This window comes from Caloenas nicobarica, chromosome 2 (genome assembly GCF_036013445.1).
Source record: "Caloenas nicobarica isolate bCalNic1 chromosome 2, bCalNic1.hap1, whole genome shotgun sequence".
Taxonomy (NCBI): Eukaryota; Metazoa; Chordata; class Aves; order Columbiformes; family Columbidae; genus Caloenas; species Caloenas nicobarica.
In genome coordinates, this window is record NC_088246.1 from 112,272,554 (window position 1) to 112,287,934 (window position 15,381).

General features: G+C 39.1%; 1 protein-coding gene across 1 annotated transcript in view; it reads left to right on the forward strand.

Annotated features, from left to right (window-relative positions):
- Positions 1-15,381, forward strand: part of LAMA1 (laminin subunit alpha 1) — a 104,354-nt gene that overhangs the window by 8,028 nt on the left and 80,945 nt on the right. Inside the window, exons 2-3 of the mRNA XM_065627943.1 lie at positions 13,356-13,526; positions 13,873-13,985. Of these exons, the coding sequence (XP_065484015.1) occupies positions 13,356-13,526; positions 13,873-13,985 (284 nt within the window). The remainder of the gene's footprint in view (positions 1-13,355; positions 13,527-13,872; positions 13,986-15,381) is intronic.

The following is a 15,381-nucleotide window of genomic DNA, read 5'->3' on the forward strand; positions in this document are numbered from 1 at the left end:
AAGAGAGTCCACTGTTTTTTATTGCCTAGTTTTCCTTTACAAACGTTTCTCATTCAAATGCATGAATAGCTAATGTGTGTTTTGTTATTCTCCATTCATATATTTTACTTGCCTTTACAGTGCTGCCTTTTGTTTGGATCTTGTGCTGTTGTAAGAGGAGAGGGCAAAAAAGGCTTTTAACTGTGTGCTAATGCCTCTGATGATTAGGTTGTTTCTACTTTATTGGCTGAAAAGGGTTAGATAACAGAAGTTTGTAGTGAAGGTTCTTTGAATTGTCAGGGTCTGTGGAAAGCCTGGTTTAAATTAGTCTTGTGAAATATACGCTGTTGAAATTTCTAGGATTCCTTTTATTTACTTTAGCCTGTGGAGTCTCTAAAATGTGTACTCAATGAATTCTACTAGAAAACACCCTTTAAAATATGCTGAAGAGGTGAAAATTTTTACGGGGAAAAAGAAGGATCAAATGAACTCCACTGACTTTGAGAATTGCTGTGGATTTACATTTATGTGCAGACTATTTTTCATTTCTTCCTTCACTAGTTGCTAACTAATGCATTAGTGTGGTAAAGGCTCTTTTTAAATTGCCTAAGTAGTCCAATTTGCTTTTATGGGGTAATATCTCATTTACAGGATTAAGAAAAACATTTTTACAAATAGAAATCCAATCTGCCGTGTATCTAGAACTGCATGATTTGTGAATAAAAACCCCTTTTAGGGGTTATTTTTTGATACTAACAATAAATCTCGCTAAAAATGATCAGCATTTTAGAAACCATGCTTTTTTTTTGGCTAATTAAAAAAATGCGAGCTTGCTACTGAAATGGACATCTAGAAATAAACATGAATTTTAAGCTAAAACTTACAGGAATCAAGTCCTTCCAAGCCCTATCACAATTTATCTTCCTTGAAGTAGGTTTACAGTGTGTCTGCCAGCATCCTCCAGAACAAGTTTATCATTGCTAAAGGCGGACAGCAAATACAAATACCGGAGTTGAATGACCACTCTTCACTTGTGCCAGCTTATCTCCTTGCATATTTGATAGTATTGTGGTGGGCCATTTCTAATGGGAGAAATGATTCCTCAAAGCACAGTGCAGCTTTCCTGTGAGGCAGAGGAGGCTGCTCTTTGCAAGCAATGGGAGAGAGAGATGGATGTGGCTGGGCAGGGAACTTCAAGCTGAACTGTGTGATGACGAAGCGGAATAGGTCTTTCCATAGTCATGAGAGATGGTGTATGATCTGAAGGCAGCAATGAAGCAGTAGGTACAGATTATGACTGCCGGTGGATGGCTGTATTCAGTATGTATCTTCGCATGGATCCGAGTTTGCCACACTGATGTTCAGCTCCAGTGATACATAAGGTTGCTCAGAAACTTTTTATTGCATGATACTTACAGTTGGTTTAAGGATCTGCTGTTGCTTACTGCCACAGCTAACAGTGGGGATGGACAAATCCAAGTTTGGATATCTCTGGTAGGCTAAAAATCCTGCCGTAATGATAGGAAAAAAGTGCAAGAAGGGGTTTCTCAGTGGTGCAGTGGCAGAAGAAAGTTGGGATGTTTGCTCCAAAGAAGAAAAACCCCTCTATATATCACATAGTAGTGACTGATAATACAGTCTCTCTAGCTTTAGCAACCCTCCTCATTTTTTCTGTTCTTAAGGACAAAGAGAAATACATGCTACCCACTCTGCAGCTCGCTGTATATGAGTGCTGTATTTCCCACAGTAATAAGCAAAAATGTTTGGGGTGTTTCAGGGTAGGATCCAAAATGTGCCTCATTTTTTTTTTTAGTGTTGCTGTAGCATTGCTGAACTTTAAATTACTTGAAAGTTCAGTTCTGATCTTCAGGAGGTTGTTAGAATTTTCTTTAAAAAATTGCCCTTTGGGCTGAAATGCATCATTCTTGTTTTTAGGCCAAAGGAAAAATACTTTCAGGACACTTGATTAAGATTCAATGTGGCTGGCTGAGTTATTGAGCGTTGACAATACAGAAGAGAACTTTTTTAAAGTTTGCAATATTGGCTGTTCCCCCCTCTTTGTGTTTGTGTCCTTAAAATTACACTTTTTTGGGAATTTATCCTGTGTGACCCAAGTGCCTTTGATTTTCATGAAAGCATTCACTGTGGTGAAAAAAAATAAAACAAGGGTTTGAAAGTAGTGAGAGTTTGAACCATAGGAAATGTGCAACAGGTGACTTGCTGTTGCAAGTAACTAAATAGTTGCAATATGTACCCTGTACATTTGTTAACCCATGAGCCTGGAGACCAGCCGATGTAAATAAACAAAGCATGGTGATTTGCAATTTTACTTTATTGCCTAGAGTGAAATACCCAGAATAGTAGCAGGCTATGTTTTACTTCTTGCAAAGAGCAGAACACCACCTCTATAGCATGTTGAACAGTTGGTTATAACTGCAAGAAACCTACAGTTTATTTCCCAGTTAACCATTTAAATCAGAGATTGCGAAATCTTGTAAGTAGAGATAAGGGTCAAGTTTTGCATATCGTCAGTGTTACACTGTTGCAAATCCTCTCAACTCTATTCAGGCTGGAGGAAATGGCTCCATTCTACCCAGGAAGATCTGGCTGTGATAGAGGGCTGTGTGTGCCCTGAAAATGGCTTTGTGCCTGCTGGAATGAAAACATTTTTCTTCTGTGTCTGAAAAAAAAAATGTCTTTTTACAACAGGAGAGCTGGTAGTTCTGAGGTGCCAAAAACTTTTCAACTTGATATAGCTTTTCTTCATTAATGGAAAAAAAATCCACTTACTTTAAATACGAATTTAACTTCATCTAAGACAGCTGCAATTTTTAGTATTAAGCTAGTGCATTCATATGAGGAAAGTGGAAAAAAATTGAAATTAGGAAAGTGAAATAAAAGTTGATTTTATATATGGCTGGTGAATAACAAGCTTAAATGAACAGAGTGAAAAATACATTTCAGATTTCCTTTGTAGTGCAGCTATTTGCTTTAAGACTTCATTTATGACCACGAGGAGATGCCAGCTGCCTCAAGGGGTCCTTCTTCATGTTTAGACAGGAAAAGAAGTAGTACCATTTTGTTTGGTTGTGATACTGAGTGACACTACAGAAGTGACTGGGACAACTAAACCTTTAAAAGTCCTCTCAACCTCAGGTCTCTTAGCATTTGCAAGTAATAAATATAAAGTTAGAATTAGGAAAGAGCTAATGGATACTTGGCTCATAACTTCCTATCCATTATAATAAATTATTCCGTGTGAAGCCTAAAGCTGCACATTTATGCATGCAAATTTCATTAGGATGAAACACAGATGGGATTTTCATTTACAAGAAGACTGTTGCATCAGCTTGAAAACTGGTGATAGGAAAGAAGTGCAGGGTGAGCCATTATCAATTGAGGTAGGTCTAGTTAAAGGTGAGGAGGGAAAAAAAGCTATTTTAGATCCAGCCTCAGTAAGAACAAAAATGTTCTGTGTTGCTGATACTGGGACACATCGTAAGTGACAAATGACTGAGATCCCTTGTCTTTGAGTTGCTGGCCACACTGCCAGCACTACTGTCAAATTGATGTAAGCTAATGTTGCATTTTAGGCTGCATGTAAGCAAAACTGACAAGACACTGAAATATTTAATAGCTGTGGCTTGTATTTTCTTCAGATTTGAGTGAAAACCGTACTCAAGATTAAGGTGACTAGGTAAACTAGTGTTATTCTAAAAGAAAGAACAACCCCCAAACCAACAAACACAATGATGTAGCCTCCTCAACATGTGGAAGAAGCTTTGGGTGAACAAGAAAGAACTAATTTCATGGTCTGGCAGGTTTGTTGTTCCTTGGCAGCCTGCCCATTTATCAACTTTTGGCTCTTTTGCTTTGGTGTAAATGCTGTGACAATTTCTAGGCAAATTCTTGAACAGGCCAACACCATACAAAACAACCCCAAGACTTGCAAAACATGACTTGATGGAAGAAATATTTATTATACTTTGAAAATGCATAATATATAGAATACTCAGAAATTGCCCACGATTTTTATCAAGTAATACTGCCTGGTGCTGGAAGCTAGCATGAAAACTAGTTTTCTTCTTTTCTTTCTGCTGGCCATTAGTTTGTTCTGATTGAAAGCAGCAAGTCACTGCAAATACTGAAGGTATTAGAAATTGCTGTGATAAAACATTTTGATACACTTGTATCCTGATTAACTCAATTTTTTTTTTGCCTCAGATCCCTGAAACGTGTGAAGGACCAAACCATAATACTAGAAAACACATTCAGGGCTGTGATGTAAGCTGTTCAACCTATCGTATTTACCAGTGTTTTCTATTCTCTTAAAACATTCAGCTGATGGCTGTCAAGGGTGGCGTGCACTCCTTTTGGAAACACAGTAGCTAATTTGTAGGAATCTGGGTGGGACTGAAAATTAGTTGCTCAAACTCCTTTGGTGTTAAGAATTTACACACTGACTCACATCTTTGCATCCTTATGCTCTCTGCTTCTGATTTGAGTGCACGTGTTGTGACATAGTCTTTGTATATTTTACATCTATGTGCAAGCTCCAAGCACAAGAGGGACTTAGAACATGGGACATCATAAAGTTTACATTAGCTAACTTGTTAACACTTAGCTTCATAATCTAAAGGTTATTGTTTCAGTGTTAGCATTCAGTCTAAACTGGTATCTAACCTATCCCTGATATTAAAAACCTCAATACTTTGTGTAAGAAAACATGAGTTACTGTGTAGCTAACAAAGGTGAGAAGCTTCGGTTTCTTGAGCAGATATATTAATATTGTATTAATATTGCTTGGCCTTTTTTTTTTCTGAACATTTAATCTGTAACTCTGGGTTTCTTTGTTACAGACATTATTCAGTGAGTTTGACAATTCCCTGATTATAACTCTCTATCCTTCTAATACCGCATATTGGGAAATTTAGCACCTTGCAATTAAAAGTTCATTGAAATGTGATGCTTTCTTCTCTGTACCAGTTTTCCATTACCTTTTATGCCTAGCATGCTGCTACATCTCTGCTACTTTCTGGCCATTGACCTGGCTGAATGCTGGTGTTTGAGAATTTTAAAGAAAATGTGCAAGTTACGCGAGACTCTTGCTCTTTAACCCTCACAAACTACATGGAGGAAACTAGCAGGGGATGAATAGTACAGCTGGTGTTCATTCTTGTGAGCAAACTTTTGCCTCCTGTGTTTGCAGTCTGAATTTGACAGAATGCCACTTTATTTATTTGCAGTGTTATACTTCTTTCCGATACGTTTCCGAGCACCGAATGCTCATTAGCACATTATCTAGCCCAAGACAGACCACAGTAGGTAAATGCCTTTTGCTGCAGTACCCTGTCTCCATTAAGGCTCTCATTAATGCTGAGCGCCAAACAGCAGAAAATGTTTGGCAGAGAAGCCCTTTGCCTTTTGGACAGAGGAAGTGGCAAGGTTTGGTCTTTCGTAGCTTGTTTGTGCACTAACAGCTTGCAGGGCTCAAGCAGAATGTTTTTGGTCACATTAACCACTGTAGAAGATTTTTTTTTATTGTTCTTCTTGTGCGTCAGTTGGATTGTTTAACTGTGGTTTGCAAAAGCTTGACAAAATCAGAGCTGTAAAATAATCAGCAGATTGTTCTGTAAGCAAGTGTTTATGAGCATTCACTGAATGTCTGCAAAGTAATCTGATTTACAGATAACCTGAGCTCATCCTAGGACCTGACATGGCATATACTTCTCTTTCATGACTGACCAGGCTGCAGTACAACAGAAGAGGATATTTTATTTACATTAGCGTGCAATGCAAACCGAACTGTAGTGCCTTGAAAAGAAAGCCAAACTTATTCTTGGATGTGTTAACAAAACTGTCAAGAATTTAAGAAATTATTCTACTTCAGTTGGTGCTGATGAGGTCTGAGGAGCTGCACTGTTGGAGAGATGCAAGCTGCCAAGAATTCAGAAGGATAAGAGGTTTAGAAAATTGACTGTGGAAAGATTGAAAAGGTAGTTTACTTAGTCTGGAAAAAAGAAAAGCGTGTGTGACAACAGCCTTTCAGGTAATCAAAAGCTGCAATCAAGATAATGAATGCAGCAAAGAGGGCTGAAAATTTGTAACTTTTAAAGTGAAAAAGCACCAGAGTAGACTTGTCAGGGATCTTGAGGAATATCCCTCATTGGAAGCACTGGAGAACAGACAAACTTAGTACATACATTCTTATATTGAAAACTGATTTAATTAAATAAATTTAATCTTCCCCAGCTAGTATTTCTGATTGATGTATTAGTTTTGCTCTATAGTATGAGAAGAAATAGAAAACAGGCTTTAGGAGAAGATAGTGGTCTGTCATGATAATGAAGTTTCATTTTAATCTGATAGTTTAATCTAAACATTGCAAGTTGAAGTTTGCAAAGGTTCTGCTAATAAAACCATACCCCTTATTTAGCTCTTATCAAGTTTTGTGTTGTGCTTGCAGAAATTCTGCTCTATGTGGGGCTATGGAAAAGAGTGTTTACTTTTCAAAATGATTTCTGCCTAGTGGCTTGCTACTGAAGCCTGTTGTGTAAGTCGTAGTGAAGCTTTCAGCTTTTCAAATAGGTTGATGCTGCAGCAGATGCATATTGTTAGGCAACATCTCCCCAAAATGGTTTATAAGGCAGGTTGTGTGTTAAACCCCAGATTTCTTGCTGACTCTCAGAACAGGGAATTAGTGCCTTAATTCCTGCAGTTAGAGGTTAGCAATTTCAGGCCATTTATTTTAGGGAAATCAGCCTGGATTTTCATTGTGATTACAGGATAGGATTCTGATGAAAGTGTATAGAAAAGGTTAAGCTAGGGACATTCGCTGGTAAAATATGAGGATGAATCTATTGAGCAGGCAAGGAATCTGAACCCAAGCCTGATAGTTCCAGGGCTTTTATTTAGTAAACTCATTTAATCCAAAACTTGAATAAGACAGAACAACTAAACCAAATCTGTCCTATTGAGAACTGCCTGAGAATGTTATAAAGAATGTGACCTCAACTTCTGCAGTGTAATACTATTACGTATTTTATACATTCTAATACTCCGTGACATTTTATTACATTTTGTCCTTAGCCCTTGTTTTTTTCCTGAAGTGCATGAAACTGTTCCGAACAACTGTTACTGTGTCCTCTGTAAATGTTTTCAGTAAATGGAGAATCTATTGCTGGTGAGCAAACTTCAGCATTGCCTGCTTGTTATGAGCCACTGATTGCTTTAACATTTTTAAAAACGCTAACTTGCAAATGAGATTAGACCCTTTCAAGTATTTCTGTGTTCTGAGAAATGACACAAAAAGCTCATTGTTACCACACACATGAGCTCTTTACATTTTTAAAGTCACATCTACTTTGTTCACTTGCAAATTCCCACTTTATTACCCTCAACACAAAGAAGCCAAAATATCTGGGGGAAAATCAGGCTGTTGCTTTTCTGAATGCCTCAGCAGAGTTGCTCACTGAAGTCTAGCTGGGAGTCCTCCTTGTGTACACTGAACAATTCAGAAAACATTGTCACCTTCTGGACTCAGCTCTTGGCTTACTTCACAGAATCTTTTGTCTTCATTTCCCATCCGTTTCTTCTGATTTTTTTTTTTTAAAAAAACCCCAACAAACACCTCCCTAATTCATTCAGCTTTCAGGGGATATCGGACTGAGATTAGTGAATCTGAATTCAGAGGAAAACTGTCTTAAAAGTGGCCTTCCTGTAAGAAGTTTTGCCGTCCTCACTCTGGTGATCAGGATACCAAAAACTATTATCATCATTATTGTGCTTATTGAACATACTTGCTGGCATAGCGAAACCTATGTAAAGCAGTACTCTCATATGTATCCTTGTGTTTGTAAAAGGAATTAATTTAATCAGCTATGCCTCTGCCAGGAAGATTGTTATTCTGAGGAGTGTTCCCCTTTCTCCACATGCCATCTGTAAAAAGTGGAGAAGGACAGTTTCACCTTGCCCGCCAGTAACATTGTGAGAATCCATGCAAACATGGTAAAAAACAGAGAATGCATGGATTTTGCTGAAGTGCACAAATCCACTTTTCCTCCACCTGAAACTAAACAGTTATGAAAGACTCTTAATTTCCTGAGTTAAAGAAATCCTTAATTGGGAATGGAATTAGGGCTTCATTCAGATCTCATGGTACAGAATGTAGCTGGGGGTGCTAAAATGAGAGTAGTTTTAAAAAAATACTTCATAAAGATAAGCGAGGGAAAAGATATGTCTAAAAAGCCTTTGATAAATAACAGAAGGATCACACCTGCATGTGGTTTCCATGTCTCCATTAGTGATGTATATGTGCTGTGGTCTGCACATGTAGAATAAGTGTAATGTCTTCAGAGTGCACCAATGCTTCTGTATGTGGGAAGGCTATCTGAGCTAGATGAAAGGTTGAACGAGTCCAGGATGTGTCAGATGCACTGTGCAAATACTATGGAGTTGCTGCTCATGTGCAGTGAATCAGGTGTATCCAGAATGTACCAACAGATGTGCATTGGTTACAGTTAAGTCGCCAAATATGCATCCAGTTGGAGTTGCCAGAACTCCAGAAATGTCCCAGATGCTTAAAATTCTTCTTAGAGGAAACTTCAGGGTTGCTTGTTAGGCTATACCTATAACAAAATCAATTAGCTTAATAAAAGAGCCCCATATAAAACCACAAAGAGTTAAACTGAGTCTCCAGGGAAGATGGTGGCACTTATCTTTACCAACAAGGAGCTTGTGAGAACTTCTGTAGAGCCTGGAGTCAGGTAGAATAATTCCTGAAGAAGTGTAAGCCATATGATCAGGCATAACCTTCATGATAGAGGAATAGCTCTCCTGGTTGCAGACATCTTTTGCTTATGCAGTGATGTATCTCAGTCCATGACAACTTCGTGTGAACTGTCAGTGCTTTGGATCTGCCTCAACAAGCTGCATGTTCCAACTGTCCTCATTCATTCTGAAAGATTAGAGTCAATAGGCATATTGAAGCACATAAAACAGAAGCTGACTACCTCATCTGCCTAAAAACTTTGTCTTCCCTGGCATACTGCATGCTGGCCACCTCTTCAGCCATCATTCAAATACATTACGACTGGCTTCATCATGAACAAGTCTTCTGCCTGACTTTTGGTGAAATATTAATGCCATGCGTACAACAAATCCATCTAACCTTTGGATTCTTTCATCTTGTAATTTCTTTAAGAATCAGACGTTGTAAAGTGTGAATGGAGCAAACTCTGCCATATCCGTTTGCAGACCACCTTGCCAGGGATTTGATTCCCTCTGCTTTCTTTGAGCTTGGGGATTTCCCTGTAGGAAATGTCTGAATGATGCAATTCTGACAGTACCCACTCAGGCTTTCAGTTTCCCTGTAGTGAGTTTTAGTTGTGCATCTGGCAAAAACCAAGTCCTTACAAATGAGAGCAACTTGCTTGAACCTCTAATGAAAACATGGTGCTCTGCTTTTGTGCTGAGCTGTAGTGAACCACTTGTTATTCTTTGTCAAGGTCAAATTAGCATCTGTACACTATTCATTTTCTGGTATTGGGTAGTGTGTGAATCTCTGGTTTGGGGCAAATAGGCAGCTGAGTAGCTGGAAAAAATCAAGGAGTTTACCTTCCTGTGAAAAGACCTACTTCTAACTGCTGGCCAGCAGTTAGAAAAAGATTAGTTTAATTTAAAAATTCTAGCTTTTCTCAGGACCACCACAGTCTTTTGCAAAATGCTGAACAGTAATTTCCAGTACTCTTGTGCAAAGTTGGCTGCAAGGTATTTTAACAGATGGAATATAGTCAATCAAACTAGATTTGCCAGCTGAGAAGTCTACCACTGAACTCTCTACAGATCCATATGGATCTGTTGCCATCCACAGGGAGATCTCTCAAGACTCATTCAAAGCCTCTTTGCTACAACAGCGTAATGTGATAATGGACCCTGACAGTTCGGCAGTGAAACAGTGAGGATTTTGTAGTGCTTGCCTTCCTTTCTAGTGGAGATACATGTGATAAATCTAATTCAATCAATCATTTGTGCTGGCCTTGAGATAGCAAACTATAAAAGTTACATCAATGTCTTTAAGAATGCAAATATCTTTTGCTAAAAGTTCAGTTTAATGATACATGGTATCTTCTGCCAGAGTTTTATGTCTGTTATGGCCACTTGGATTTTATAGCAGGATATGATGACAGTAACCTATTTATTTGTAAATGGCTCATTTAAGTGATGATTCTGTGGTTGCTCATTGTTATCATACCTACCTCTTCTTAAGAGAGATAAAAATGTAATTTACCAGATGATTTTATTTTTCTCCTTGGTGTATTGTGGTGGTTTGTTAGTTTGGTTTGGTTTTGAGTGGGGTGTTTTTTTTTGTTTGTTTTTGCCTTTTTTGTTTGTTTGTTTGTTTGGGGTTTTTTTGATCAAAGAAGGGTCTAAGAGCTCTTGAATACATAATTTTGAGTATTCAGCTTTTTTAAAGAAAAGATTTTGCTTAAGAACATGCTGAATGACTGAAGAAGAGCAATGTTCTATAAAGATGCAACTAATTAAATTTGCCTCTATTTTGTTTATCACAGATACTTAGTGTTTCTTATTAAAACGGCTCCTACACTAATCTCAGTCTTCACTGAAATCAGTGGCTGCACCTCTGCAGATTGCCTTAAAATTTGATTGCATTAAAGAGAATCAGAGGTGAATGTAGTCAGGCAGGACTGGAAGAGATGCAGTACCTTGCAGAATGAAGCTAACAAGCTCTTGTTTTTATTTGGATCCTGGGGCAAAACTCCAGTGCAACTCAGTTGGATTCAAATGTTCTTTCTTCTCATCTTGATGGGACCCAGAAAACTCATCATGAGACCTTAATGTTACCATACCTGTTATTCATTTCATTATCAATCAGTGAATTTATTAGAAGTCAGTGAGATGCTTGCTGATGAGCGGACAAAAGGACTGAGTCCAGGGTGAATGCTGTGGTGACTTGAGCTTGGGGTTTTGGAATGCAGCTTGGCCAGTACAGTGCTTGCCATCAGCTCTTTTCCTTCAGAGCTTTGCTATTCCTTTGGCACAAGTCCATTGCCTGGAGGTTACTGTAGGCAAATTATGTCACTGTAACAAATGACCCTGGAAAGAAATGGTAGGGCTACTGTGTAACATGAGTGAAGGTAATGAATGACCTGGGAAGTAATGGATGGCTCTGGAAGACTGGATGGTAGACACCTATGAGAACAGAAATGAATACTGATTACAGAAGGTTTTATATCACTGGAGGTAATATAAAATAGGGTATCCTCTTCAACCATTGAGCTTTCTTACCCAATAGGAAAATGGAGGGCAGCATTTCTGCTTTGCCTTCAACTTTAGGTCTGGAGCAATACTCCATCCATACTGCATAAGGTGAGAGCAGGCTGTGCAGAAAGCATGTTAATGCAGAAGAGCCTCGCCGAAGTGGTCAGTGGGATGTCTTCAGCATCATCATCTGCATCAGATTTAGTTATAATGAAAACAAGGCATCTGACCTAGTCTGGATTTAACTTAAATGAAGTCATTATTCAGAAAAATAAAAAGCTCCATCTCCCTCCCGTTAAGTTTTGAGTACAGCACAATTGAAAACACACTGTTTGTTATTCATCCTGTGGCACAGAGGTGTAGGATTTAACCACATTTTCAATAGCTGAAGTCAAGGTTTAAATAGCACTGAAACTTTTCTTGAGGCTTTCCAGGGTAATGCAATTACTGGGCAGAGAAAGACACTTTAATTTAAAGGAATATTGAATTTTGCCTGATTGAGATGGACAGCTAAGAAAAACAAAGTATTAAAATTACACTCTTTTATGATTTATGTTATAGATTAATAAAGTAAAAGAATTCATGTAGTTTTACTAGTGGAAAAGGCATATATTTTCACAAAAAGACTGGATTTTTTAATATTCAGAATTCATTATAATAGAAGAAAAATATTAAAAACCCTTTCAGATATGTGATTTTAATACCTCGCTATTGCAACAGCAACCCTTGTTGCAGCGCTGTTAATATGCCATACCAAGGCTCTAGCTTTTATTTCAGCCCATTGTGTTTAATCTCTAAAGAGAGGATTCTTTTTTGCAAAATGGTTTCTCTTTTTCAGAGTTGCTTCTGAGTTAGAAATGGAGTATCTCTGTTATACCGTAACCCAAGGAAATAGCAGGAAGTTGTGCCAGAGGAGGTTCAGGTTGGACATTAGGAAAAGGTTTTTCACCCAGAGGGTGGTGGACACTGGAATAGGCTCCCCAGGGAGGTGTCACAGCCCCAAGCCTGACAGTGTTCAAGAGACTGGACAAGGCCCTCAGACACATGGTGTGAACTGTGGGGTTGTCCTATGCAGGGACAGGAGCTGGACTCGATGATCCTTGTGGTTCCTTCCAACTCAGGACATTCTGTGATTCTATGAACTGCTGAAGAAATAAAATCTTTGCAGCTCAGGAGGGAAGGCTGGAAACTGATAACAACGTTGCTGAGAAGCTGTGCTTAACTTCTTTCTGTCACATGCAACATTCTTCAAATTTTATTTGTAGCCATCAAGCCAAAGTAAAACTTAATTCCTCTTAGAAAATACTAAGGATTCCCAGTCCAGTAGCAGTAATCTGGAAATGCCTTGTTTGTTGTTTCATTATTCTAGTGCACAAGAGCAACACCATTTGAAAGTTCAGTAAAGTATTTGTGTGAAGGTTAATGAGTGGGAAGCAAAACATCCCTTAGACTTTACACAGGCTGTAGAAAAGCCTGGAACAAAGGTTTAACGTGCAGTCCCCAAAACGCCCGGAGCATGTTGTTGAGGGTAGCATGGCTGCCGTGGAAAACTCTGGTTAAATGCCATTTTCCACACCAGCGGGTGTGCGCTGTACAGTTCCTCCTGGCTTCTGGCAGTGGGCCAGTTGTCCTCCTGGTTTTGATCAATTTACAATGTGAAGAGAAGGTTTAGTAACTGGAAGAGTTATTTTACTAGCTCTTGTGTTCCTCAGCAATAAAGCACCCAAAGGTGGAGTGAAATAACAAAGTTGTAGCTATAGCTGGAGACCATTTCTCCTGTTGCATTGCTGAGGCAGGGGCTGTGGGTCCCAGGGGGCTGAAATGGGGTCCTGGGCTGTGGGCAGGGAGGGGGAACCCGAGGCAGTGGGCAAGGATGGACAGGGCTGCGGTGTCTCAGGGCTGTGACAATTGTGTGCTGGTGTCAATATGGTATGAAAACCTTTTCACAAAATAAATTGGTTTTGCTGTACTTTTGTGTATCTCTGACTAGGCTAGAAGCTTGTCATGAAACCCTGTATGTTTGGAGACTTTTCTCATACCCATGTCTGTATTTTTCTTGCTTTACAATGTGGCTAATAATCGTTACTTCTTTCAAGGCCTCTTCCCTGCCATTTTGAACCTGGCCAGCAATGCTCACATCTCCACCAATGCCACCTGTGGGGAGAAGGGACCAGAGATGTTCTGCAAACTGGTGGAGCACGTCCCGGGACGGCCCCTGCGCAACGCACAGTGCCGCGTCTGTGACCAGCACAGTGCCAATCCCAAAGGCAAGTGTCATGTGGTTTTGGTTTAGTTTCATTGTCTGTGTCATTCTTTTTGACCTTTTGCTATGAATACAGGGTGCATTGGGGTCAAATACCTTCTACTGTTAGTCTCTCTACTACATGAGTGAAACTACCTTTGAGCAAAGGGCTGGCAGAAAGTGTGGGCACCATAAATCACCATTAAGCACTGTGGAGTCCAATGACAGCCTTTTTAGTCTGGGGACAGATTTCAGCTTTTACTTTATGACGAGAAGAAATTGTGCTCAGTGTGAAATAAATGTGCTGGGTCAGAGAAAATGCAGTGAGATATATTTTAAAGAGATTTTGAATTTTTTTTGCTTTAAAACAGAGCAGCACCCTATTTCCAGTGCAATCGATGGTACCAATAACTGGTGGCAAAGTCCCAGCATTCAGAATGGGAGGCAATACCACTGGGTCACCATCACCTTGGATTTAAGGCAGGTGAGTGTCGTTTATTGTATGTAAGATAGAAGCCAATGCAATTAATGGCAGTTCTTCTGTGTGTAGAAGGTGAGATGCTTAGTGGTTTGCCATTTAGTAGCACATAGTTAAAACATGGAAAGTTAAAGCTAATTTGATTTTAAACAGATGTGGTTTTCAATTGTTCTAGAACATCTTGGAGATTTCATTCGTATCAGACTGGAGCGGAAGTGACTATGTTTGTAAGCAAATACCTCACGGGCTACCTGTGTTTCATTCATGGCACAGTAACAGTTGTATATGTGTGGATGAGAGTGTTTACACAGGCATTCCTTCTATCTTGGTAACCTTTCTTTGCCTGACCCTGCTGTCTTTTCCCCAGCCTTCCCCTGATATTTTCCTCCACCTTGAATTTCATGCAGGTTACTTGAAGTCTGGGTTATCAGAGACTTATTTTCAAGCAGAAAACAGTGTTTTCAGGGTATTGTCATAAGTACAGATTTTATATGTGAGGATGCATCTGTTTTTGTTTATTAACTATAACTAACAGCCTGTCACCTGATCACTGCACAGTTTCTTATTAAAAGAGTAACTGATTTGGAGTAGGTCATGATAGCAACATTTGACATTTACTATAAGAAAACGAGAGCACAATATACTTCCAAATATGAACTCTTTTGATCCATAGGTGGGGAGAAAGCTAAGTGACTAGAGGATTATTGTATTCGCATCAATTATCTCACAGCAGATCTCAAGTTAAACTCTTCTGTTTGAATTTCTCAGTATTTTTGCGTATTTTCATTAAACGTGTAAACCTGTTAATGCAATGAAATGGTCAGATTGAAGTGTAAAATGTCAGAAAGTTAAATTGCAGCATCTCCAGAACCCTGGAAACACAGACTTTTCTCAGTTGAGGCATATCCTTCAGGACTAGAAAGCAAAACACACATAAAATGAGGCAAGTTAGTGTCGCTGAAAGAAAAGTTGATTTGCCTCTTTCTGTGCTTCTCTTCTGACTGATTCTGATCACCATCTTTTTGGAAGGAGCACTGATAAGAAATGTTCTCTATTGCATCTTCTATGAACACTTGCTGTCAGTTGTTTTGAAGAGTTAGGGATTATATCACTACAACAGTGATTTTTGGCTCTGGGGAAGCTGAAACTCTCTGGGCAGAAGATGATTTATCTGTTTTGGCACTTTATGGCAGAGCTTGGAGGGATTCATCATCGTTAGTCAGGCGGCTTCTAAACCGTACAGAGCATTTGCTAATTTGTTTGTCTGTTAGCCATGGAAGAATCAGAAGTCTCCTACCCTGCTCCAAGAAAGGACAAAGTAATTTCTGAAGAAAGTGTGCTTTTCTTGGCTTTTTGTTGTTGTTTTGCTCTGAACAGGTCTACGCATTGGCCTATCTGTTTG